The sequence below is a fragment of the Triplophysa rosa genome, linkage group LG2, assembly GCF_024868665.1.
Source record: "Triplophysa rosa linkage group LG2, Trosa_1v2, whole genome shotgun sequence".
NCBI classification, from domain to species: domain Eukaryota; kingdom Metazoa; phylum Chordata; class Actinopteri; order Cypriniformes; family Nemacheilidae; genus Triplophysa; species Triplophysa rosa.
Genome location: NC_079891.1, coordinates 32,103,161 through 32,130,548, shown reverse-complemented (window position 1 = coordinate 32,130,548; position 27,388 = coordinate 32,103,161). Strand labels below are relative to the sequence as shown.

General features: G+C 39.0%; 2 protein-coding genes across 2 annotated transcripts in view; both read left to right on the top strand.

The window, feature by feature from the left end:
• sh2b3 (SH2B adaptor protein 3) overlaps nucleotides 1-6,476 on the top strand; it is a 33,179-nt gene extending 26,703 nt beyond the window's left edge. Inside the window, exons 5-8 of the mRNA XM_057324702.1 lie at nucleotides 259-344; nucleotides 1,205-1,419; nucleotides 1,699-1,870; nucleotides 3,534-6,476. Coding sequence (XP_057180685.1) covers nucleotides 259-344; nucleotides 1,205-1,419; nucleotides 1,699-1,870; nucleotides 3,534-3,865 — 805 coding nt within the window. The 3' untranslated portion in view covers nucleotides 3,866-6,476. The remainder of the gene's footprint in view (nucleotides 1-258; nucleotides 345-1,204; nucleotides 1,420-1,698; nucleotides 1,871-3,533) is intronic.
• A 726-nt stretch (nucleotides 6,477-7,202) lies between these two features.
• Nucleotides 7,203-27,053, top strand: gak (cyclin G associated kinase). Its single transcript, XM_057354552.1, has 28 exons — nucleotides 7,203-7,530; nucleotides 9,813-9,874; nucleotides 10,002-10,061; nucleotides 10,170-10,284; nucleotides 10,930-11,072; nucleotides 11,337-11,462; nucleotides 12,706-12,795; nucleotides 12,880-13,015; nucleotides 13,133-13,245; nucleotides 14,068-14,143; nucleotides 15,834-15,954; nucleotides 17,742-17,791; nucleotides 17,887-18,035; nucleotides 18,556-18,678; nucleotides 18,831-18,964; nucleotides 20,703-20,897; nucleotides 21,034-21,151; nucleotides 21,281-21,360; nucleotides 21,447-21,640; nucleotides 22,402-22,566; nucleotides 22,718-23,137; nucleotides 23,435-23,569; nucleotides 23,760-23,900; nucleotides 24,120-24,206; nucleotides 24,312-24,572; nucleotides 25,064-25,212; nucleotides 25,327-25,503; nucleotides 25,614-27,053. The coding sequence occupies exons 1-28, from the start codon at nucleotides 7,386-7,388 to the stop codon at nucleotides 25,713-25,715; spliced, it is 3,867 nt and encodes a 1,288-aa protein (XP_057210535.1). The 5' UTR covers nucleotides 7,203-7,385; the 3' UTR covers nucleotides 25,716-27,053.
• Nucleotides 27,054-27,388: the final 335 nt, after the last annotated feature.

Here is a 27,388-nt window from a genome sequence, read left to right as displayed (position 1 = left end):
AACATTCTTTAAAATGTCTTCTTTTGTGTTCTGCAGAAGAAAGAAAGTCATACAGGTTTGAAATGACATGAAGTGAGTATTAATGTAAGAATTTTTTTTTTGGTTGAACTGTTCCTTTAAGCGTCTTGCATGTCCAAATGCTTTGTATGCAGGTCTAAACAAACTGATGTTATCAGTTATTAATGAAAGCTTTACAAATGTCTATAGTAATTCTTCATTGTGCATTTAAAGAATGTTTACGTGGGTGTGTGATTCCAGGTCAGATAGCGTGGATGGAGATCCATTTCCTGTCGGTGACTCGCTTAATGTAGCTCGCAGAGGGAGCGCAGAGCCCAGCAGCCAGAGTGAGTCTCACACACATAGTATATATTTGAGTTTCTACATTTGGCGGGCGTATTTATCCAAACTGACTTGCATTGCATTCAATATGTACATTTGATCAGTTTGGGTGTGTTCCCTGGGATTCAAACCCACAACCTTTGCGCTGCCAACACAATGCTGAATTCACTGACCTACAGGAGCATATAACAAAACATGACTTCTATTGTTGTATATATATATATATATATATATATATAAGTTGAATTTTTAAATATATAGGCTTCTCCTAAACATTCAGTTTAGTTTTAAAAAATACGACATACTACAAAAACTCATAACTGTATGTATGAATCATTTTCCTGTTGAGGATGTCCTTAAATGTCCCTTAGGAGGTTTTGTCAGATTTAGCCCGCTCTGGAAACAGTTTGTCCCTGAAGAATAGCATTAAAAACACGCACGTTAGCACACGTTCACATCGCCACCGCCATATATATGTTTTTGCTTATATATGCAGACACTACACTCCCATTCTGACACAGACCGCTGAGTTTCTGAGAAAAGTTTACTTTAAAATGTCACCATGAAGTCAACATTTGAATTAATTGAATGACAATGTAAATATAAAGATTACTGCTTACATAAATAGTTTGAATCTTTCACTGTTATAGTACGTTCTTCCATTAAATTGGTTTTCCTTCCTGGATGATGTTTTCAAGTCTTTTAGCATTTCAAGTCTAATTTCAAATGTTTTACTCATAAATATGACACATTACTCATTGCAAATGCTGTTTATTTCTATTAACAGACTAGGTGATGCTAGAGCTTTCGACAATGTGATAAACGTTTCAGATGTTCCTATAAACATTTTTAATGTTCTTCGCAGGCTCTCCGGTTTTTGGCCTAGCAGAGCACGCCTACAATAAAACGGATCACTTCTTGTCCTCTTACCCATGGTTCCACGGGCCCATATCACGTGTGCGGGCCGCCTACCTTGTGCAGCATGCCGGGGTCAGTGGTCACGGGAACTTCCTGGTCAGACAGAGCGAGACGCGGAGAGGAGATTACGTGCTTACATTTAACTACCAGGGCAGAGCGAAGGTAATGACCTTCATCGTCCTCATTATGACTCGTGGCAACATTTTCGGTTTGGATTTGGCAATATGTAATTGATCATAATAGGATGTTTATATCAGGATAAAACGGATGCTGTTGTTCGACTGCTGTTTTACAGACATGAACCCCTCACGGTTCTACAGAATCTAGTTTTGATCTTTACTGTTGTGTAAATGTACTTTCACAGTCCGTAAATGTATGAAAGAAATTGGGTATGTCTGTATTTTTTTTCTCTTACCCTGCTATGATATGATTTTTCTGCAGCATTTGCGTCTGTCTCTGACCGAGTGGGGTCAGTGTCGTGTGCAGCACCTGCGTTTCCCGTCAGTCATGGACATGCTCAGTCATTTTCGCAACTGTCCCATCCCGTTAGAATGCGGAGCCGCGTGTGATGTCATGCTGGCCAATTACGTGCGAGTAAACCCGACCCACACAGGTGAGACAACCAAAAACATCATATTTTAAAACCATTTACAGGCAGTTTCCGGGATAGGGCTTAAGCCGAGTCCCAGATTAGCTTAAAGGTACAGTGTGTCGTTTTTTGGGGGGTAGAAATGCATTATAATATACATAACTATGTTTTCAGAGCTGTATAAAGACATTACACAATGAAGCGTTATGTTTTTCTTAACTTAGAATGAGCTATTTCTATCTACATACACCGCGGGTCCCCTTACATGGAATTCGCCATGTTGTTTCTACAGTAGCCCTAAACGGACAAACTGCTCCACAGAACGTGTTTCGTAAATACGTTATCTCCTTCGGCAAAGAAGTGAAAACGCGACGACATCTTAGTTCTATGTAGCCATCGTAGTTCTTCGAAAGGGAGGGGTGGAGTGAGCTGTTGGTTGCAATTTGATGACGCTAAAATCTCCACATTGCTCCTTTAAATGTTAGTCAACTTACACTGACATATCTTAATATATAAGTGCGATTGCTTTGTCTCAAGATGCACATAAGTTATGTTTTTTTGTTAAGAATGTTTTTAAAAACGACTTAAATATCCTAATTCAACTAAGGCCTTGTCCTGGTTTAAAATAATCCCTGTCCTTAAATTACCGAAACAGTGAATCGGTTATAAATTTACTGCCTATGAAACTGTACTTGGCATTATTTTATTAAAACATATTTGTATCCCTATGGTAATAGAATTATTTCGATTTCTTCACAGGTCATTGTGTCACTTATGAGATGAGTCTTTAGCAGACTGATTCAGTAGTTTGGTTTCATTCCCTTCCATCAGCGAGGGTCGGACTGTCATTTTTATAGTTTAGTGCAAACCATGTGTTGCAGATTTCTAAGTTACCAATTAAATATTAAAAATGTATAAAAAATCTTCAGCTAGTTTGTATGATCAATAAAATGATTTATCAATTAAAACATTAACAGTTTAAATTGTTGCATAGCAGTTATTAAATCAAACTAGAAAATGTTTGCGCAATTTAAAATGTTCACACAATAACAAACACTAGATCCATTTACCTGTTGTGTTTTGTGATTTAGATGAGTTTACTAGTTCTCAAGGAACATGCACACCTTCATACACACACATGCACATGACAAACAAACACATATCATCTTTTCAAAGTTTCCTGAAGTTCCCATCCTTACAAACTGTAAATACGGTCACATGCACATGGCCTTGTGCTCTTTTATCACACAGTGTGTATAAACACACGTATACACACATTCATGTTGTACTGTGTTCACACAAACACAGTCCTTGAATGCAGATGGTTATTATGAAGACAGTGCCCCCTGTAGGATACAAGGTGGTATTGACTTCGAGGTCAAAACTACAATGTACAAAACTACAAATGCATTTGAAAATCGAAATCAGGAACTTCATACTGAAGTTATAAAAAAATGATGGGCGTATATAACAGGGCATGGGCAAATAACAGTAACATTTATTTTACTCAAGAGTTGTTGACGATGATGTAATGCGCGATGTAAAGTACAGTATTTTATCATGATGATTTTTATTTATATTCAACAATTTAAGAACACATAGTAAAGATAAGTTTCGCTGGTGCGATAGGTTGTTTGATGCCATTCTATTGTGTTAAAAAAGTATTTTGTTTGTTCTGTCTCCCTAGGTCAGAATTCGGCTCTTGGCTCTCCTGTCTTAGTGCCCTTCTCTCGCTGGAGCTCCGAGCCGAGTCTCGCTCTCTGTAGCCTGGATTCGTTTCCATGCTCCAGCCCCTCCATGGCCCTGTCAGCATTAGCCCAGGTCCCGCATCACACTCCTCCATCACTCCCCGATCGTCCCGTACCCCTGCGCCGGAGCGAGTCCGTAGGTCGCAGAAACCTGCTCCGCCACCCCAATCCCTTACCGCCCCTACTGCCCAGCCGAGACTCTGACTATGAACTAGAGCCTCCCGACAGGGGCCGCAAGAGAGCGATCGACAACCAGTACATGTTCTTCTGAGAGAGAATCAGAGAAGACAACAGAGGCGGAAAACCGCTCTAGATCTCCACCCGGATGCAGAGCGTACGGCAGCCAAGCCGCGCGAGGATTGGTGCGAGACTCCGGGCCGAGACGCACGACACCTAAACCTGCCCTTCTAAGACGCCTGACAGCTGTGTTCCCTGTGTACTATACAGATGTTTCACTAGCGTTGGAAAATGTGTTTATTTTAGAGTAACGAAAGGAGAAGCATCCCGCTGGGATGCAGAAGATGTGTTTGAGAGAGCGTTTGAGGAAAGTTTCACGATGGCTGGTCAGTAAGTCGTTTGCAGGCTTGGGAACACACGCCACCAACAACAACCTCGACGAGAGTCTCTAGAAAGGATGTTTTCACACTTGGTTTGAATTTCATGAAGTAAAACATGAAGACATTTAAAAGACATAAAATAGGTTTGTTTATAAACGACACTTGTGTTTTTGACGTGCAACGAATCCCATTTACATTTGTTATATGTATGTAGCCTGTATGCAGACCGCGAGACCGTGTTTTCAAGCAGAACCAGCAAACCTCGAGTCGGAATTCGGAAGGAATCCAAACAATGACGTCAGAAGAACGCAGTGTGAAAGCACCCTTAAACAACGAAACGTTGTTTAACACATGTACACACTGGACCTCATCTATACAACACAAAGAGAACTCATTTACGTGTAAATTTGTAAAACAATTCTTGAGCAAATTGTTGTATTGAACCTAAAGTTTGTGCAAACAATTTACACAATTTAAGTTCTGCTTGTGTTTCGATGAGGCCGTACATGCACGTACATTTTTAGATAGCTGATTTTATGTTCAGTTGTAGTAATACACAGGTTTCTATGTTATATATGTATAGACCATATTACCATCACATAGCCAAGGCCTATACTGTAGTACAGTTAAACCATTTCGCCTTAGATTAGAGGTCCCACGCTAGGTTTATGTCAGCTGACCAAGATAAAAATGATCCGATCAAGCAATAACTAAAGTTAGGCCTGAATTCATGTCACATTTTATAACGAGCTATATTTTCCTAAGTCTTGCGTTTTAACACATTAAGCCTTTCTTGTGTTTCGTGGCAATTAGCTGTGGAAATACTACTTTTACATTAACAGCTACCAAATCTGACACCCTAAATAGTGATTTTAAGCTATCTGCCATTTTTCAGTGAACGCATTACTGAAACGTCGTTTTCAAAGCTCTTTGTGTTTCTTTCAGTAGTCGTGAATGTCTTTTTTGTGGCTTAACACTAACACTGTAGTCAGATCTGTATTAACCACAGATACCCAAATGACTTCATATCTCGCTCATACATAGTTGGGTGAATCTCATGAATTGAACATTGGAATTGATTTTAGGACCACAAAGATTGTAACTTTTTCAACACAGTTGGAAACGTATTTCCAACAAATTCTCACTACTGTTATGAATTATAATTGAACTATATGATTTTTTTCATTAGGTTATAATAAATGTATAGCCAGTGCAAGGCATTACAGTAAGAAAAATGAGATTATTTATTATTAATAATAATAGTGTTTTATCATTATGCGTTATGGTGATCATTACTGGTACTGCTTTAAAAAAGTCTGACCTAACTAGGACTTGATGTTCTAAAAATGATCCAATATACAATTCCTTATTTTTAAATTATTTTTTCTTGACGGATTTTGTGAGATTCTCCCAATGCGTATTTGACCCATATTCCCAGACTGTCATTTCATTGTCTAAAAAAGAACATTTTTTCCCTTCTCCTTGTCATTCGCTTCACTCCAGAAGTCTGTCTCTGTTACGTTGTGTATTTACCTTCCTGTCTGATCTTTATCAGACGTTGTTTCTTCGTGTTTTTGTTGCCTCCGTACCACAAAGAACCATTTCTCACCGCTGTGGCAAAGAACAATCAACCGACTTTTACACTCTATAAATATATTTAGTTTAACACGATATGAAAGAAAGCGTGAACTGTACCTGTGTATCACTACCTCGGATTGTATTGTGGACTGTGTGTTCCGGGTGGACTTGTTTTTGGACAGTATTGAACAGATGGAGTTAGACTATTATTAAACTTGTGTCATTGACATGCACGTCCACTAATAAGTGATGTGCTAAATTCAGCAAAGTATTGTTTAAATGAATATGCTGCTTTGCAAATGACCCAGAAGGTCATGTTATTATAAAACACTTGTTTTTATGCAAATACGTGGTTTCTAACATTATTTGTAATATGAAGAGATTCAGTGTCACATATCTGACACTATCAGACGCAACACAAGCTGGATTGTGTGGTAATAAGTGCTTTGTGTTCTGCAGGCCCATAACTGCACCACCGGCCTGTACAACTTCAGTGTTTTACCGTCACAGATTTACCCCATCTGAAGTCCCTAAAAGTTCAGCCAATGAATGTACGTCTTCTCTCTCTCTATACTGTTATTACTATGGTTTTTATGAGAGCACTGTAAACCCCTGAGCTTTACCCTCAGCTAGAATAACCACGGCTTTCTGATTAAACGCATGTTACCTTCCATGTAGAAAAATATGCATATTAAATTATATCAATTGTATATTTGATCTTTTTAGGAAAAATAAAGCTAATATTTCAAACCACTGAGTTTTTCTCTTTATGATGATTTGTAAATTATATGAAATGTAAAATGTACATGACATTTGTAATATTATAATCTAGGTAGATGTACTTTTTTAAATATAGCATTCATTCATTTGGATGTTGCTTATCTAACACAAAAGTAAAAAAATGCATTACAGTATATGCAGAGATTAAAATTAACCAAGAGTAAGCAAAAGTGCTGTTCATTGTTATTCCATGTTGTCTATTGCAAATATTCATGGTTAATGTGCAATTACTAATGTGTGCCAAAATACAGTAATTAACTCATTTTTAAATTGTGTCAATCACAATCTACTTTTGCAGATCACTGTTACCTAAAATAACCTGCATATAAAAAAGGGTAGCCTATACTGTATATACATATAATTATGAACAATTATTTGGGGGACACAAATGTATAATTTAAAGAAAGAATTGAAGGTAATGTCTTGCATGCAATTCTAACAACCCTAATCATGTCATTTCAGCCCCCTTTTTTAAATTGAACTTTTTGCTGTATTTACATTTATGAATATAATTTTAATTGAATAACAATACAGTACTCTTTCCTTTTATTGAGGGAAAGAATCATTAATGATCAATTATGAATTAGTTAAAGCTTTTCCTTACATAAGATCAACCATGGACATCAACGACTAAATAACTTTAACGTCATACGTCGACCGGTCTGCGCGGCGCGAAGTGACGTCCCCGTCCCACGTCAGCACCTTGCGGAAGTACCGGGGAGAACAGGTCGATCGGAATCAACACTTGCGATGTTTTCACACTCGAATACAGAGTTTATTATAAACTAACGCATTATTGTCAAGTTATATACCAGTTTAGTTAATCTTGTGAGGCATCCGGTTCCGATCAGTAGCGCGATAGAAAGAAGGGACAAAATGTCCCTGTTTCAGTCAGCTCTCGATTTCCTGGCCGGGCCCGGTGGATCCGGTGCCGCCGCCAGCCGGGACCAGAACGACTTTGTCGGGCAGGTGGTCGAGCTCGGAGAGCTGAAGCTCCGGATCAAACGAGTCATCGCGGAAGGTAAAGATTCAGTCAATGTAACTTAGCATCAGGCTAGCCGCGCTAACCTGTGTTTTATTTACGTGTCTTTAATTAAGAAACAGCACGCAGTTTGATTGTAATATAGCCGCTGTGAATTATTAATCACAGATAAACAGTGACTTGTGTGAAATTGTGTTTTGATAACATGTTTGTAACGTTACATGTTATCAGTGAAACTAACGTTAGCTCGCTAAGTTCTTAGCAAGTCTATTGAGTCTGATACACCTGTCTAGAAATTCATTTCACATCTGTGTTATAGAAGTGGATGTCTGTCTGTCTGTCTGTCTGTATATATATATATATATATATTATTGTTAAAATGTGTCATTCAACAGCCCTTTATTTTAAATGTTTAAATATTATACATGTCTTTATTTTTACGTGGTTTTCTTTTGGGAAATGTAGTTTGTTTCTGTGGTACAATAACGGTGGCAATGCCATAAAAAGTTACTTGGTTATAAATACCATGTTACCGAATTTACTGAATGATTTCTGTATTCTCATACCACAGTATAACATCAAAGAGTGTAATGATATGTGTTCAAAAAGTATCATAATGTTTGTCAGCAATGAACTCTTCACATATTCTTTAAACCATTTTTTTGTGTTTAATTAGAGTAATGCATCATATAACCCCAGACAGCCTTAACTCTGCATTTTTCTAATATCTGTGGGCCTGAATGAGAAAGGAATTGCATTCTGGGTAAACAGGAATGGTTTACATTAGGGCGTTGAGTCCTGGGCTGGTTACAAAATGCATGCTTTTTGAACCCCAGATACACACCCGACTGTTTTCATTGTAAGTCCAACTTTTTCTGTCTGTGACTGTGTCTAAGTATTGTTTACATGATACAGGTTTACATGTGCATTGTATCATGAGTCAGAATTATAAAGACATTTTGTTTGGACTGCAGTGAAGGCTTATTGTTGCATTGCTGCGTTTAGAAAAGGCTGTCATTTGAAAAGAAGAACTGATATCATAAACAAATATTATAGTTTGACTTGTGTTTACCAGACCTCTCTCGTTCTTTCTCTTACAAAAGTAGGACGTTGTAAATTTGTGGTGCGTGTGAATGGCAGCACACTGTAATGTGAAACTCTAAAGGTCCTTTTAAATGGTGCATACCGACTAGTATTCATTTACCCGTCGCCATGGTTACAGCCACTTGAGGACTGTTTTTTAAAGTGTCCATAAATACCTGACATTGTCATTTTTGTTCCTCTCATCACATGCACATTGCACACCTGCGTTTTGCACATAACATGCATTTTATATGAGCGTGAATATGGTTTTAGCTCAATTTTAACAGCAGGTTAAAACTATAACGTGAATTCACTAATTGGTTACTATTAGTTCAGATTATTTTAATTTTATTTAATCTACTCTGCGTTAATTTGCGATCAATCACATCCAGAAAAAAGTTTGTGTTTACATAGTATATTTCTGTGTACTGTGCATATTTATTTTGTATTTATAAACACATACATTATATATTTAGGAAATTTTCCATCTATATATTTATATGCAATTTAAATTCTATATAAACATTTATGAATTTATTATGTTATATTTTATTAAATATATACATATGTGTGTGTGTGTTTATAAATACGAAATTAATATTCACAGTACACAAACGTGTAAACACAAACTTTTAAACGCGATTAATTGTTGAACAGCCCTACTCTGTGACCTGAAAAACATGTGTTAAACATTTTTAGTGTGTAAAAAACCACCACAAACGGGTTTGCCAAGAGAGTGTGAAGCAGCCTTTAGAGTTAGAAGTAACAACATTTTCTTTCTGGCTCTTGGTGATACAAATGATGTGTTAAACTGTTGCCCTGTCAGAGTGACAGATCATAACACAATCTGAATCTCACTGAAACCAATGGTTCATTAATGCGGTATCACATATTGGCCGCAGTCTGTTTGTTTAATAATCACTGCTGTCGGCAGCACATTCTTTCTGCGTGTGTGTTACTCATGAAATCTAGAAGCTTGACTCATTCAGACTGTTTATAGAGGTTTGCAAAAAGTGTCAGATAATGACTCCTCGCCCAACAATTGTGTGCTGCTCCAAAAGAGGTTTTTGCTTTAATAGACCAGAATATTTGTCCCGAAAGAAATATCTGCGCATCACATCCTGTTTGTTGATCCAGATTCAGATCCAGGTCATGTATTGTTTTTTTTTTGCAGTTGATATGTCTGATGCAATGAGCATGTGCTGTGATTGTAAAATAATCTCTTGCTTTCTCCACAGGTGGCTTTGCGTTCGTGTATGAAGCTCAGGATTTGGGCAGCAGTAAGGAATATGCTCTGAAGGTACGATGATAATAGAAATCACATCCGCTGAATGCGGTTATAAATTGTACGTTAGTATATGTGCTAATAAATTCATTTACGCTGAAATGTCACATCAACAGCTGATTCGTGAATGTTTGTTTTACAGAGACTTCTCTCCCATGAGGAGGAAAAGAGCAAGGCTATTATTCAGGAAGTCTGCTTTATGGTAATTTTTTAATTCATAAATTCAACGTCAGAGGCTGTGAGTGCAGTATTACACATGATACTAATGCAAAACTCTTTGTAAGCATGACTTTTCTGTCCATGTGTGTAGAAAAAGCTGTCTGGGCATCCCAACATTGTGCAGTTCTGTTCTGCTGCGTCTATCAGCAAAGAAGAGTCTGACACGGGCCAGGCCGAGTTTCTAATTCTGACTGAACTCTGTAGAGGTAAAAATCACACAAACGCACCGTTACAGGGTTAAAGGGGGACTTCACCCAAAAATGAAAATTCTGTCATCGTTTACTCACCATCCTGTTGTTCCAAATCTGTATACATTTCTTTGTTCTGATGAACATGGAGAAAATAATTGGAAAAATGCTTGTAACCAAACAGTTCTTGGTCACCACTGACTACCATAGTAGGAAAAATTGCTTTATGAGTTTCTTTGTTCTGTTGAACACAAAATCAGATATTTTGAAGAATGTAGGAAAGCAAACAGTTCTGGGGCACTTTTGACTACTGTTGTATTTTTTCCTACTATGGTTGTCAATGGTGGCCAAGAACTGTTTGATTACAAGATATCTTTCTCTGGGTTCATCGGAACAAATCATTTTTTGGGGTTCCTTTAAATAATGGTATACACGTCTTTTGGAAAGCAAAAAAAGACTACTTTGTTTCCTGATTTGGGTAAGCGTCTTTTACTGGTTGCTCTCAGATGTGCATCCAAACTCTTGACCTAGGTCAAAGAACGTTTAATGAAACCAAACGGAAACTCTCCACTGACTTAACACATTTTGCTCTCTCTCTCTGACATTGTGCGACTGTGGTCAGTTTCCTCTGTAACGGTGACCTCCGCCCTCTGTTTCCTGCAGGCCAGCTGGTTGATTTTGTGAAGAGGGTAGAGCAGAAAGGACCCATGTCATGTGACACGGTTTTGAAGGTTTTCTACCAGTCGTGTCGCGCTGTGCAGCACATGCACAAACAGTCTCCACCAATCATACACCGGGACCTAAAGGTGAGGCCCCTCCCCTGCTGGCTTTTAAAAAAATAGTTAAATGAAATATGAAAGTTCTCTCATACTTTATTCACCGTCATGCCATACGAGATGGCTTTAAATCTGTATGGCTTTGTTTTTTCAGTTACACACAAACAGAATTTTATATATTTATACATCAAGTATTATTTTGTAAGGTCAAGTGCATGCAATGTTATGTCTGCAACAAAAATACCAGATCACGTGATCGAATGTCTAAATGAGTCTGATTCTTCTACATTATAGATTGAGAATTTGCTGATCAGTCATCAGGGAACCATAAAGTTATGTGACTTCGGTAGCTCAACAACTTTGGCACATTACCCGGACTACAGCTGGTCTGCCCACAAGAGATCTATGGTGGAGGATGAGGTAAGAAACTCGAGAATTATCCGCCGTGCCTTCCAATGTAATTATCTGCTTCCTATGAAACAAATTAATATGCAACTCAATACCCGGTTTACATTGCTGTGACGTCATTGCCGCTTGGTCGTTCATTTTGCCATAATTTTGGATATGATTCATTGATTATGTGGAAATGATCACAGTGTGATACGGCCAGGGATGAATATTTTGCAATGATTGTATTAAAACCTTCATCTGTTTCCCGCAGAAGCATTAACTGATTTAATTGTTCTGCTGATGAAATTAGTTTGTTTTGTTTCTGGTCCTCGTAAGACCACTGGGCTGCAGAACAGTTGGTAGCGGAGGTCGGTGTGCACGGCGTCTAAGTCTGACGAGGACGCCGGCTCTCTTCCCCCTTTTCCGGCTGCGCTTTCGTGGTCGCGGCCGCGGGTTCCAGACAAAGGGCTCTGGTGCCATGTTTGTAAACGATGTGCCGGCGTTTCTGAACTCAAAAGTCTGGTTTGCGGTTACCGACAAATGAGCCAGGTTCTAGGAGTGTGCGTCTGTCATATACAATAAGACTAACAGCGTCCAGCACAAAATAAAACACTAAAATAACAAATAAAACAGACGAAAAACTGCAAAGTTTGGTCGGCGCCATCTTGGATTAAAGGTCATTGGTCAAGGTCAATCGGTCATTGGTAATAAAGTGAAATCCATGCAATGTCCAAAACCTCCATTGATTAATGAATAAACATTTGTTTGTGCTTATTCACAGGGTGTGTGTCTTTGTAACCAGTTGTTGAAAAAAAAATTTTTTAGCGTATTAAAGCTCTCCAGCTCATTTTGTAATAAACTTAATATGCTTTTCCTGTATTGATTTGTTTGCAGTAGTATTGTTTTATTTAACATTTGCATAATAATCCGTTGAGGTTTAGTAAACCGTTGGCAAGCAAAACTGCCCTTTTGGTTTTAACACATTGCTATCATAGTTTATTTTTATACCTTTAAATGTAGAAATAGATTTTCCAGTCCAGTTTCATCAATGTTCATCGTATTGTGAAAAATTGCAATAGTACCATGTATTCTAATAATAATAATGTCTTTTTTTCATAAATTTAATATCGCTACTACAATAACTATTGCCTAAACATATGTAAAGATGCAACAATGCAAAATAGTAAAAAGTGCTATATAAACCAAATTGAATTGAAAATAATTTTCTCTCTCTCGCTCTTATAGTAATACTCTCTCTCTCTCTCTCTTTCAGATTACTAGAAACACAACTCCAGCATATAGGACACCAGAGATGATCGATCTGTATTCCAACTACCCGATAAATGAGAAACAAGACATATGGGTGACTAGTTCATCAGCATTTTGTTAAAACTCATTTAACTTCTCAAGCCTGCCATGTGACTGATATTCTCTTTGTGTTTGTCAGGCTCTGGGCTGTATCCTGTATCTGCTCTGTTTTAAACAGCATCCGTTTGAAGAAGGAGCCAAGCTCCAGATCGTCAACGGCAAATACAACATTCCTCAAAACGACACCAAGTACACAGTCTTTCAACAACTCGTCCGTAAGCGTCCTGACAAACCTTTACATAATCCCCAACATTACCCAGAATTCCTCCTGCTTGGAGCTCTTGTGTTTCTCAGTGAAAGCCGTTTATGATGCCGCGTGCGTTTGTTTTCAGGATCGATGTTAAAAATCAACCCGGAGGAGCGGCTGTCGATCAACGAGCTTGTTAACCAATTGCAGGAGATCGCTGCGGCGAGGAACGTCAACCCCAAATCGCCCATTACCGAGGTACAGCCTGTCTGACTGAAACTTGTTCTTCTAATGCTTAGTTTCTTTCTTAAAGTCCAAATACCATTTTGAAATCATAACGATCGATCGCTATTATTCTGCTTTAGTACTCTCAAAGTAACGCTTCCGTTTGATTGGCCGACTGGTTTTAGTTAAAAGAGTCTTCATTGAAACAAACCCCTCATTCTTCCACGCTCACACACATACACACACTTCCACGGAGACAAGCGGAGTCTCACATACTGATCCCGACTCTCTGAAGGGCCATTTAGAGACACGCCGCACTCTTCCTTCACGTTCTTTCCTTCATTTTCCTCCTCCCTCCCGTCACGACCTCCCACAGACAAAGCAACGTCTCATCTCTCTCTCTTTCTCTCTCTCTGACCTAATGATCTCACTACATGAGGACAGAAATGACCGATAAACACGCAAGACTAGTCTCTCTGAAGAGATTTGGATGATCACCTTAAGACGGTCTAAACAGAAGTGATAGCGGTTCGTTGAGGGTTTTCGTACGTGGCTGTAGTTTTTCCGTGCGCCAGGCGTCTGTGCGCACATGCTGGAGAGGATAACTCAAGCCTTCATGTGATCCGGGTTAAGACGGCGTTTCTCTCTGGATTAAAGCGATTACCCAGCAGCCTTGATGTTTCTCTATCATTTACTGTAGTGGATACACACGGCGCTCACATCCATGTGTAGACAGCTCTCTTCTGCTTTGGTCTTGCTTCTAATGTTGTTTTGGGAAGGACGGTGGTCCCCATGAGTCTGTTAAATCCATACTACTGTCTGAGGTCTGCGTATGATGGATATGAATCCTTACAGCTCCTGGAGCAGAACGGAGGATTCGGGAACAACAGCGCGCAGATTCCCTCGCAGATCAACAACATACACAATGCTGGTGAGTGCAGCTCTGCGTTAAACCGCATTTTACTGAGCTTTGTTTGTCGGATAAAATTAGGATTAAATGTTTATAGTCGCATAAAAAAGGCTTTCAAGGCTGCGTGGTGTAAGTCGAGATTCGGACACTAAGAGGTGCTTTATTTCTTTATTAAAGGAGTAGTTCACCCGAAAATGTAAATTCTCTCATTTATTCACTCTCATGCCATCCTAGATGTATGTGATTTTCTTGTTTCGGTTGAACACGATGCGATTACATCATGTGAGAGACGGCATGAACTCGATTTATGAATGCACTCTCTCTTTTGTACTCCGAAACCAATGTTTATGTTTTAAAACGTTTGATATATGAATATTCTACTTACACGAAGACGTTGGTTTACTGTTAGGATGGATATGAGCCTTGGAAAAAATGTTTTGCCATGGTCATTCCATTCCAGAGTCTGTTGAATTTCAATCAAATTGAAATGACAAAGTCACTCGACAGTATTGTGGGTGAAGGCATGAAAGTTATGAAAAAGATCAGGCTTATTCCACCATATATTCTTTTTTTAATAGATCTTAAAATACATGTAAAAACATTGTTTAGACATGCATATGACTTTGTTTTCTTTGCAGTGTTCAAGATCTGCAAACATTGCATCTTTAGTGTTATTTTGACCAGTTTGTGCAAATAAAAAACAATATTTCCTTTTGGAATTTGGGAGAAATGTTTTATTGAAAGGGATACTTCACCCAAAAATGAGAATTCTGTCAGCATTTACTCACCTTCGAGTTGTCCCAAATCTGTATACATTTCTTTGTTCTGATGAACGCAGAGAAAGATATTTGGAAGAATGCTTGTAACCAAACAGATCTTGTCCCCCATTGACTCCCGTAGTAGGAAAATTTACTTTATCATTTTATTTGTTCTGTTGAACACAAAAGAAGATATTTTGAAGAATGTAGGACAGCAAACTTTTTGACACTTTTGACTACTGTTGTATTTTTTCCTACTATGGGAGTCAATGGTGGCCAAGAACTGTTTGCGTACAAGCATTCTTCCAAATATCTTTCTCTGTGTTCATTAGAACAAAGATATTTATACAGATTTGGGACAACTTAAGGATGAGTAAATGATGACAGAATATTCATTTTTGGGTGATGTATCCCCAAAAACACAGAACAAAATAATTTTGGAGTGGAGCTTCATTTTTTCTGTGGCTGTTTGTGTTTTTTGGTGCTTCAAAATGAATATTTTTTGGTATTGGAAATCGGGCACCAATAGTATTACAGTGTCGACAGCAGTGGACACATACACCGGTATAAATCAAGTGCGTTATGAAAATGTTTCTAGAAAACCAAATGAATACACATACAGACATGCCAGTGTGATTTTTTTAGTAATGTAACCATCGACCTGCTGTCATGATACTATAATACCATACACAAACAACACACCCCACCCCCATATTTACCCCGTGCCGATGGCTTTCTCTCTCTGTGTGGTAAGAGGATTGTTCCCCTGTCCACCATCTGCTGACTTTGCTTACTGAAAACACCCCAAGCCTGCTACCGTTCAGTTTTATTCGTCTGAATTACAATCTCAATGGGAGTCTTTGACAAACAAGTCTCATGTAAATGTAATGTATGAATCAAAAGTATGGTCTTGTGGAAGCACTTATAATAAACATTGTCTTGTGTGTGTTTAGGTGTGTATGATGGAGATCAAGGAATGGGCGGAGGATTTCTGGATATTCTGAAAGGAGGAACAGAAAGATTCCTCACCAACATCAAAGACACGTCATCTAAAGTGATCCAGTCTGTGGCCAGGTGAGAGAAATGCAGAAGAATGTCGATTCAAAGTTTTCCATATTAATTCGAGCAGCCGCTCGCTGAAATGCGTTCTGGCTTGTCTCGGTTTCGTTATGTCATGTTTGGTTCATTGACTGATTGTTTGAGAGGTTACAGTGGTATAATGTTAATATACTGCTGGTTTATCAGATATCACTTGATCCAGCTGACAAAACAAAAACCTGATTGCTGTCGCCCACCGCTGCGTGTGAAATCAGAGCATGTGATCTAAATATGTTTGAAATCATAAAACTGGGCACTTGTGTCGTAACCAGTGGCAAAAAAGCTGTTTATTCAACATGATGTGGGTCATCATAATAATATTATAATAATAATAATATATAACAATTTGCTGTCATACTGTCTGTTATACAGTAATACTTCATTAACTAAACTCCATTTATTTTATTCAACTCTATTAAAATATATTTACAAACTTAAAATAAAGAGACTACTCCAAAATTTGGGGCAGCTGTATAACCAGCATACATGTTTACGTTACGATTGTTGATCATCTTCCACACTGAAAAACAACTAGTAGGATTTTTTGTGTGTACATTTTCTTACTTTTTTAAGTAAAATTTAATGTAAAAAACTGTGCAAAATTATGCAAATTAAGATCATCTTACTAGTTGATGCACACGCATGCACTCGTGTGTCAGTCTCTCTGCTATCTGATGACCTTAAACTTATTTTAAAGGGATACTTCACCCAAAAATACAAATTCTGTCATCATTTACTCACCTTCGAGTTGTTCCAAATCTGTATCAATTTCTTTGTTCTGATGAACACAGAGAAAGATATTTGGAAGAATGCTTGTAACCAAACAGGTCTTGCCCCCCATTGACTCCCATAGTAGGAAAAATTATTGTTCTGTTGAACACAAAAGAAGAAATTTTGAAGAATGTAGGACAGCAAACAGTTCTGCGGCACTTTTGACTACCATTGTATTTTTTCATGATCATCATTCAGTTATTGCAAACTACTGTATTTTGATATGCAAATGTGCAATATTTTGCAGCCATATCTGGCAACCCATCATACTTATGGAGTGCGACATATTTTCAGGTGCAACAAAACATGTTGATGAAAGATACAAGCATGTGTTCTTCCTTTAGAATGTAATGTTTGCTCATGCATCAAGCACTATATGGCCATTGACATTTGTTATCAAAGTAAATCTATCAGTTTTGACTGTAGTAGTTGATGAGAAGATGAATAATTGTAGTGACTGGACTGGTAATGTCATTGTAAACTCATTTAGGGTTCTGTTTGAGACACGCTGCCGTACAAGATCTGACATTTCCCTCCACATGCCCTGCCATAATCTGTTTGTGTTTTATAATCATGTTTGATAATTATTCCCCTCACATCCCCACATATCTGTCCAGTTTATTCAGTTGGCCCATTTTCTGTTTTTGTTCATTGTGTTATTTGTTCATTCTCTTCCCGAATCACATCTTTTGGTCCCAATTCACCAACCCCCTCCAGCTCCAGGTAACTACAGGACAGAACCCGTGTGTGTCTGTGTGTGTTTGCATTACACACGTGTGTGTTTCAGAGAGGTTGTGTGAGCTCCCACCCCATGGCTTTTTCATGCTGTGTGTCCATAGCCACAAATTCACCCTCCCTCATAGAGTAAAATTCGATTTAGATGTTATCGCTAAATAGCTTACCTACTAAATCCATCTGTGTGATTGCTGTGTGTTAATCGAAATGTCTGTAAATGGTTCATTGTTTTAATAATAATCCTCATCCTGTTTCAGTTATGCTAAAGGAGATCTCGACCTGTCCTACATCACCTCCAGAGTAGCAGGTAGGAGTTCTTAACACGCGTGTGGGACACAGATTTCAAATACATTCAGAATTTTGTCATTTGACCTGAATGTGTTTTCCTGGTTGTGTTGGCAGTCATGTCTTTCCCAGCCGAAGGTGTGGAATCTGCCATCAAGAATAACATCGAGGACGTGCGTTTGTTCCTGGACTCCCGTCACGCGGGTCATTACGCCGTTTATAACCTATCCAAACGCTCCTATAGACCCGCTCGCTTTCACAACAGGGTAAGAGAGGATGTTTTGTGCTTCATCACATCCAGATAACTGCCAAATGGAGAAATGGAAATGTATTGACATCAGTATGGATTTGAATATGTTTGATTAGAAACATAGGGAAAGGAAGCTGCTAGTGATAGATGTGCATTCTGTTCAAAATGTCAAAGTAATGTAATGACTGTTCATAAAGATTACGACTCGAGGCCTGACATGTCAATAATAACCAGGAGGTTTAAGTTTTATCAATCATTCTACATTTAAAGGTCCAATGTGTGATTTTTTTTGAAGATTGACAGAAATGCAATATAATAACTATGTCTTCAGAGGTGTATAAAGACCTTACATAATGAAGCGTTATGTTTTTATTACCTTAGAATGAGATATTTCTATTTACATACACCGCGGGTCCCCTTGCATGGAATTCGCCATGTTGTTTCTACAGTAGCCCTAAACGGACAAACTGCTCTACAGAGCGCGTTTCATAAATTCATTATTTCATGATTTTATATTTTTGTGTATGTATGTTTAGGTATCTGATTGTGGTTGGCAGCCCAGACGCGCTCCTACTCTTAAGAACTTATACAGTATATGTAAGAACATGCACCAGTGGCTCAAACAGGACCAGAGGAACATCTGCATCGTGCATTGCTTGGTAAGCACATAAACAGAGGGTTAGTAAGATAAAAACCATTTTTAGTTGAAAGTTCATACATACTGACTCAAAATAACAGTGTTAATCTTTTGATATCAATGTTTACATTGCCAATCATCTTCATAACTTTCCTGTGTGTGTTTCGGACATAGGATGGGCGGGCCGCCTCGGCTGTCGTGGTTTGTTCGTTCCTTTGCTTCTGTCGCTTGTTCTCCACGCCTGAGGCTGCAGTTTACATGTTCAGCATGAAGCGATGCCCACCGGGTATCTCACCTTCACACAAACGGTAACAACTTCCTGTCAGTGTTCCTCGTTCACTTTTAGTCTTAAACAAAGAAGCATCAGCTCCTTGACATTGACACGCACTTGAACCAACTAGAGCAGAAATAGACACGCAGTGAATAAAAACAGCAGGCCAGCTGCATTAGCATGAGCCGCAGGTGTTCTGGAGGAAGCTGCCGATGTCACTTCCTACCACAGCTGTAACCTCACCGGTCGTTCGGCTCATCGTGAGCTTCTGCCGAACTCAACAGGCTCCTGTGAATCTTCTGGTTCTAACCAAGTGTGACTTGAGTGGTTTCTGGAGCTGATAATACGACTCTGACAGCCAGCGGGAGAGGAAGTGACCCGTCTGAAAGAGAACATTCAGCAGAAGTGAAGATCTGTAGATTTGGGTTGTTAACAAGAAGTACAGAGAAGAAAATAGATTTTTACATGTGCAGGAGAACATGATGTTCAGGGTGGTTTCCAGGGCATTGCTAAAGCCTTCTGGTTGCTAGGGAGTTGCTAGGATGTACTAAAATAAAGTTCAAGTATATTTTAATGATCCTTTATATCTATTTCCAATACTATACAATATATTTTTGCATACTAATACCAGTGTACTAGTAATATAGTTGCAAGTGTTCTATTTTAGTACTACTTGTGACTAAATTGGCCTACTTTCTAGTTTATAAAAGTTATGCTGTGTTCTCACCAAACGTGAATTAAGCGTTTGGCACGAGTAAATTACATACAAAATCAATGCAAAGACGCGCATAGACGCGAACTCGTGGCAGGCTGTGCGAATGATGCGAATCGGGCGGCGCGTTTGAGGCGTTCTTTCGCGCAAGTTGAAAATTTTCAACTCGAGCTATGAATTTGTGCGAAGAGTTTTCGCGTCACTCACGCGAAAATAACGAACTTTTCCTGCGAGTAATAAAGAGCGTTTGGTGTGAACACAGTAAAGTATACTTTTAAGTGTGACAGTAGTAAACTTGAAGTACACAACTAGTTTACAACTGCTTTTTTATATTGCCACTACACTTCAAGTGAACTAATATGGTTAAACTAGGTAAGCGAACATGTTCTGCAGCACATTTTTTTTGTTTATAAAAGTACACTTTGAAGTATTCTTTCAGTAAATCGCTAGTGTAGTAGTTTTTATTTATTTAGTAAGTTTTCTTTAAGTAAACTTTACATAATACTTAGTTTACTATGCGTGTATTATGTTTGCACTTTAAGTATATGTTCCTGTTCAGGTATTATTTGTTTGTGCTTGAAGTATACTTAAATATACTTCAAGTAGATTTGAAGTAAATTGCTATTATCACCGTGTAAAAAGTAGATCAAGTTTAGTCACTATATAAAGCTGAACATATATGTTTGTGTATAAGGTAGTATGTAAAACTATGTGAGTAAAAAAGTAATGATAGGCTAATTTATTAAAAGGGTAATCACAACTATGTCAAGCATACTTAGTTCATTGTTCTTTTCAGCGAGTCGATCACAAATGTAGGCCAAATATACTTTGACTTTTCTGTCAAGAGTACTTAAAGTCAAGTGTGCTCGAGTATAATTTTAAGTATATTCTGAGAAGTACAGACAGAAATACATCTCGAATCATTGAGCTTTTACTTTACTTTAAAACATCTGTTTGATGGACATCTTAGTAAAGTACAAACTAGGGCTGTAATAATAAATTGCAATACAAATAAATAATCTTTGATAAATCAGTTATTCGATTTTTTTCTCTGGGCTCGCAGGTATATTGAATACATGTGTGATATGATGGCAGAAGAGCCCATAATCCCCCACACCACGCCAATCACCATCCGCTCTGTCGCCATGACACCCGTACCGCTCTTTAATAAACAGCGCAACGGATGCCGGCCATTCTGCGAGGTCTATGTCGGCGATGAGCGCGTCACCACCACATCACAAGAGTATGACAGAATGAAGTACGTTTTTCCACCCTATGAAGAAGCTGTTACATGTATAAATGTGGATAAATGGCTTTGGATAAAAGCGTCTGCCGAATGAATGAATGTAAATGTAATTTATGCTGATTTTGCCTTTTGTACTGTATCTCTGCAGTGATTTTAGGATGGAAGACGGCCAAGCGGAGATTCCTCTAAACGTAACCGTGCAGGGAGATGTTCTTATAGTCATTTATCACGCCCGCGCTACGCTAGGAGGACGCTTGCAGGCCAAAGTAAGAGCAAACGTTCTAAATCCTGATTGTAAACTTGTGTTATACTGTAGGTACTGTATGTTTTATATTGTAATTTGCTTTTGCAGGTTTTGTTAAATCACTCTAGTTATTGTGAATCATGTTTTGCAGATGGCCTCTATGAAGATGTTTCAGATTCAGTTTCATTCAGGGTTTGTGCCCAGAAACGCCTCCACCGTCAAATTTGCAAAGTCAGTATCACAGGCTCGCAGGATAATATAATTATTAGTCATATGATGGTCTTTATTCAAAGTGTTTGTTGAAATTGTGTGTGCAGGTACGATCTTGACGCGTGTGACATCCAGGAGAAATATCCCGACCTCTTCCAGGTACATGTAAATGTAGAGGTGGAGCCTCAGGATCTCCCTAGCAACAAGACCCCGCCCTGGGAAAACTTTGCCACGAAAGGCCTCAATCCAAAAATCCTTTTCTCCAGCCGAGATGAACAGCAGGAGATCCTGACAAAGTTTGGTGAGTTCTTGGTTTACAAGGAACATATTTTATTTAACGATGTTTTTATTTTCATTACTTCTTTTTATGACTTTCAACATTGACTGTAAGGAAATGTGTTGAGGGGCTTTATCTGTGGCACTCTTGAATGTTTGGTCAATAACATAAAATATGGTAAAATAATGATTAAAATATAATAAAATGAAAATTGTAATACGATAAAATATAAGATAAAGTAAGATAGAAATAATTGTTAAAAATAAAATGAAATAAAAAATGTAAAATCAAAAATTAAACATGACATAAAATCAAAAATTTGAAAGAAAAAAATACAATAAAGTATAAGATAACGTAAGATATAAAATACGATACAATAAAAATGTAAATGACAAAATAAAAAAAATTCTAAAAGATAAAAATATATTATAAAAGAAGATAAAAATATGATAAAAATCTGTTAAGATAAAAAAGATATTTCAAAATCCGTTAAAATATAAGATATAAAATAAAGTTAAATAAAATATAAAAATATAAGACAAAGAATTATGATAAAAAATACAATAAAATAAAATTACAAATGTAAAATAAAATATAAGATAAAAAAACGATAAAATAAATAAAATATTCTATAAAATGAAAAACGTAAAAAATAAAAAGAAATCTAAAAGATAAAAATACAATAAAATACAAGATAAAGTAAGATTTAAAAATATGATCAAATAAGATCAAATATAAAAGAAAATAAATAAAATTTTAAGTTCAATATTTTTCTGTCTGTTCAGGTAAACCAGAGCTTCCCCGGCAGCCCGGTTCTACAGCCTGTTACGCCTCAGAACCCTCAAAACCAGAGTCCTCACCTGAGGATCCACAAACAGAACCAGACTCACCGTCCCCTCAAAGCATCGACACCAACGCCAACAACTTCTTCCAAACACTGGACTGGGAAGGTAAACAAAACTTTATAGCTAAATATATTTTTAGGTGGCACATTTTCTCAATCACCCCACATATAACTGATGGCATTAGTGTGCACTGGTCAAGCCAACACAACTTTTATGCACACCGTTTAAGTGTTCTGTTTTTGATGTGTCTTTTCAGATGGCGGTAGGCAGTACGGCTGCTCTGACAGCCAATTGGATGACCAGGATGATTTGAGCGGCGGAGGCTCAGAGGAGGAGTCGGTGTCTTACTCTGCCCCTCCTGACGGGACTCTATCACGTGACACCAGCGAACCGCTTTTCGAGGCGGACTTCACCAGCACACCACCTGACCCTCAGCCGGACACAGAGGATCTGCTCGGCCTGAACTCTGACCCCTGCCCTCCGGCCAGTGCAGCTCACCCTGCTGAGACGGGAATGAAAAGTTCAGCCAGTAACAGCAATCTCCTGAACGACCTGTTCACCCAACAACCCGACACTACACCTTCTGCGGACACTGAAGATCTGATAGGCCAAAGTTCAGCGGAAGATTTGTTCTTCACCAACACACACAGTCAACCAGCACCGGCAGCAACAAAAGGTAAGAGCGGTTTCAACCCCAGATCTCCATTGTGCCTGTTTGAGCAACCCCAGGTTACATCTGCAGGACTATTGCTGTTGTAAAAAACTGTATTGGTAAAATGAATTGACGAAAAATCTAACGTGAATATTGAAAATGATGTCGTAAACCTATGCACAAGTAATTCTTTTGAAAGCAATACAATGTATATGAAATAAAAAGAGTTGAATGCCTCTTAAAATAGGATTTATTTAAACAATTATTATGTATTTTTATGTTTTGTATTTTTGTCTTACAATCATTTTGTTTTTTTCTCAGACTTCTTTGACCCATTTGGTGTGGGATCAGGATCTTCAGGGTCTGATCTGTTTGGTGATCTCCTGGCGTCAGAGAGCGGCAGCGGTGGGCTCACAGCTCCGCCCCCCGGATCCAACTCCAGCCTCTTTAACCTTAGTGAGTTCTGCTTTTGTGTCTGAACAGAATAGGACAGTATTTATTCAACCACAAAGCAAAGTTTGTTGTTCGTTGATGACATGGTAAAAAATGCTGTCAGAATTCATATTGTTAACAATATGCGTAAAACATCCGTGTCATTCATTGCGTCCAATGTTTCCAACTAAATGTGAGATTTTTGAAATGACAGATCAGTTGGGGGATGAGACACCCAAGATGACGTCATCAGCGAGTCAGCCTGATCTGTTGGGTGGCTGGGACAACTGGACAACAGGAGGAACCAGTACCACCAGTAACATGACCAATACTGCCAGCAAGCCTGCCACCAGTGGTAATTAATTAACCAATCACAGATCTTTCATTTGTTACATCAAGTCTTTCTTTCTAACTTCATCAATCAAGTCCAACAGATCATTTACTCATCAGACCCCTACATCTAATCACGTCACATTGCATTTGATGACAAATTATCAAGTGGCGTCTTTCGAAAAAAAATTCGACGAAATTTCGACACTTTTTCCATCCCCTAACTGTTTGCTTTTTTGTTTAGCCTCCGGAGTGTCGTCTTTCTCCAAGGCCAAATCTCAAAGCTTTGACCCTTTCGCTGACCTCGCCAGCCTGGGTTCAACACGGCCCGGTGAGTTTTTGACTCCGTCGACTCCTTACCCAGCATTCCGTCATGTCAGTCATCTAAAATATATCCACTCGACCTTGTCAGTCAACAAGCTGGGTTTGTGTTTAGGCTCATCCAGTGCTGGATTATCTGGCTCGGGTTTTAAAACGGCGCCCTCTGCTGGCGGCTCTAAGAACACGAGTCAACAGTGGCAACAGAACCCTCGGCCCTCCTCCGGCCCCAGCAAACCGTGGATGCCTCCGAACTCGGCTTCCAAACCACAAGCCCAACCCGCCAGACCTGCCAGCCAACCAGCCAAACCCAACTACAACCCCAGCTTCAGTGTGATTGGTGGACGAGAAGACAGGGGAATCAGAGGGCTGGGATTTGGTAAGAATCTAGTGTGAATCTCTAGTGTGCATAGTGTTATGTTCTATCGAGGGTATGCATCGACGTCACTTTCCCACGTGAACATGCCGGGACACGCCCCCTCGAGTGCCAGGACACGCCCCCTTGAGTGCTAAAACACGCAATTATTTGCTGAAATTAAAACTGTGATCCTTACGACTTGCAAAGGAACCAGGTGTCCTTGGACACTGATGTGTTGCGCGGAATTGCGTTTCCTGATATTGCAAGCAGCCATTTTGCTTAGTGTTTTGCCACTCAAGGGAGCGTGTTTTGGCGTGTTTCACGTGGTAAAGTGACATCACGTGCATACCCTCTATTTAGTGTTTTTACTCATTTGCAAAGGCAAACATTAATATTACTGTTATGAGAGAAGTATTTCGTTTTAAATCCCAGAATCTCCAATATTATGCTACAGACATGAACGACAGGCGTGTGTGCAAATCTAAATGTACCTTGTTCTTCGTCTCATTTAGGTCCAAAGCCCAAGGTGAAAGAGGATGACTTTGAGGATCTTCTGTCTACACAAGGTTTCGGCTCCAAACCTGATAGGAGGGGACCCAGGACCATCGCCGAGATGAGAAAACAAGAGATGTCCAGAGACATGGACCCTCTCAAACTTCAGGTACGACAGCACCCCAGTCTCGAAGCTCACTAGATTTTAAGATCGTGTCGAATTTCTCAAGAAGCACTGGAGAATGTCCTGCGACCCTGATGATGATGGATGTTTTTGTGTTAGATCTTAGATTGGATTGAAGGAAAGGAGCGGAACATAAGAGCGTTGCTCTCCACGCTGCACACGGTTTTGTGGGAGGGAGAGACGCGCTGGAAACCAGTCAACATGGCTGATCTGGTCACACCTGACCAGGTGAAGAAGGTCTACAGGAAAGCTGTGCTTATTGTTCATCCGGACAAGGTATGTGATAAAAACAACACAAAAAATGCTTTACACCGGCCTCTATGACAACATTTATGACTTGCCTTGACTTTTTGATAACAAACAGCTGCTTTTCTCACCTTTTCTAGGCTACAGGTAAGCCGTACGAGCAGTACGCTAAAATGATCTTTATGGAGCTCAACGACGCGTGGTCAGAGTTTGAGAACCAAGGATCCAAAGCGCTTTTCTGAGCGTGGTCAGTGAGGGTCTGTCGGATGCTGTGTGCCCCCTACAGGCAGGCTGAGGCACAGCGCTCTCTCGCTCTCTCTCTACATATACAGACACGCTGCCACCGACCGCAGACACGTGAGAGAGAAAGTTCAACTAATCAAGGGAGGAAAACAGACCTCTGTTTGTGGAATGGACGAATATCTTGACAAACTGTTACACAATGACGTGCTTTAACGGAGGACTGAAACCCGCAGCGTTGGATTTCTCTTCCTTTTTTTTAAAGGAGCACCGTGCTATCACCTGTGGCATTTGTAGATCAATAAAACCACAAACGCACACACACATTTGAGACGGCAGTGCACTTCAGAAGAGTTCGGAAACCGAAAACAAGAAACGAATGATGGTTGCCGATTGGTTTTACGTCATGCTATGCATCACTTTTCTTTCACGTGTTTTTGAATCTGTGTGGTTTGTCAATTATGATGTAAATAATCAATTAGCTCTGTGTGTGTGCGTGTTTGAGGGTGGACACAGTGTTCTGGGAAGTCAGACGTTTGGACTTCTGCACTCCAGTATATGAAGTTTCTGTTTTTCATCACTTTCTTTGTCTTATCATGTTTCTCATAAGTGTTAATTCTCCTCGCCGTGAGGTGTGTTTGTGTGTTTGTCTGGCTCGAGGGCTCATTTTCTACAGTCCAAAGATGATTTCCAGCGGACGCCTCATTTGAAGTAACACTCAACGTATCAAGTGACATCACACAATTCGGGAATTCATAATGTGTCGCTTTGCTTTTATTTTTATCTCAAGGACCAATCAGAAATGTCTTTATTTATTGTTTTGACAGGTAGACAAGTACACGGTGACTAATTCAAAGGACTGAGATGGCGAATGTAATGTATACAACGGAACAAACGTTTGCGTTTACCGAAACTAAAGTCATTCCAAAGCATCTACTAACGTGAATGTGCTTTTAAAGATTATTGCTGGCAGAATGGAATGTATACTATGTTTCTGTTTATTTTCTTACAACTGCTATCCTGTTGTTGGATGTTAACAAGCAAACACAATTTTTAATTTCATGTTTCTGTAATGTCGCAGCTTTGCATCATTCCCTCAGGACATCAGACCAATTTCAGATTCATTCAAATACACTTTAAGGAAAGGGAGGGTTTGGCGTTATTTTTAGCGGCCTATAGCAATATTTTTTGTTATGAAAAATCAAAGTCTTGAGAAGAAATGCTGATTTGGGGTTCTCTAACAGGCCAGGTGTGTCTGGATCCTGCTGTATATCTGTGATCATTGTATATATGTTGTACCGGATGCGTACAGTAAAGGAGATGATACAGTTTGGCTTGAAGTCTGCTGGATAAAATCTTCCCCTTTATTACTGGTTTTTGAGTCGTCCGTCACGGAGTGCAAAGCAGAATGTTTGCAAGGTTTATTTACATCCTACACAATGAGGTTCAAGGTAGTTATCACTAGTGCAAGTTCTCAAAGTGGGGATCCCGCTGGGCTGTGAAATGATTCACTAGAAATGATTCACCTGTGCTGTATGAATTAAACAGACAGATTTACAACGATCTGTCAGGAACTACAACAGGACTGAACGAATCATTTCTGCTGCTGTCTGGCAGGTGGAGAAAGATTTCAAATCCACAAGTAAAGCTAAGACCCAACTATCGAAATAATAAA

Coding starts and splice junctions, on each gene's coding strand:
- gak (XM_057354552.1), top strand. CDS start 7,386: ATGTCCCTGTTTCAGTCAGCTCTCGATTTCCTGGCCGGGCCCGGTGGA. Junction 12,796..12,879: donor ATGAGAAACAAGACATATGG/GTGACTAGTTCA, acceptor TGTGTTTGTCAG/GCTCTGGGCTGTATCCTGTA. Junction 18,965..20,702: donor ATCTCACCTTCACACAAACG/GTAACAACTTCC, acceptor CTGGGCTCGCAG/GTATATTGAATACATGTGTG.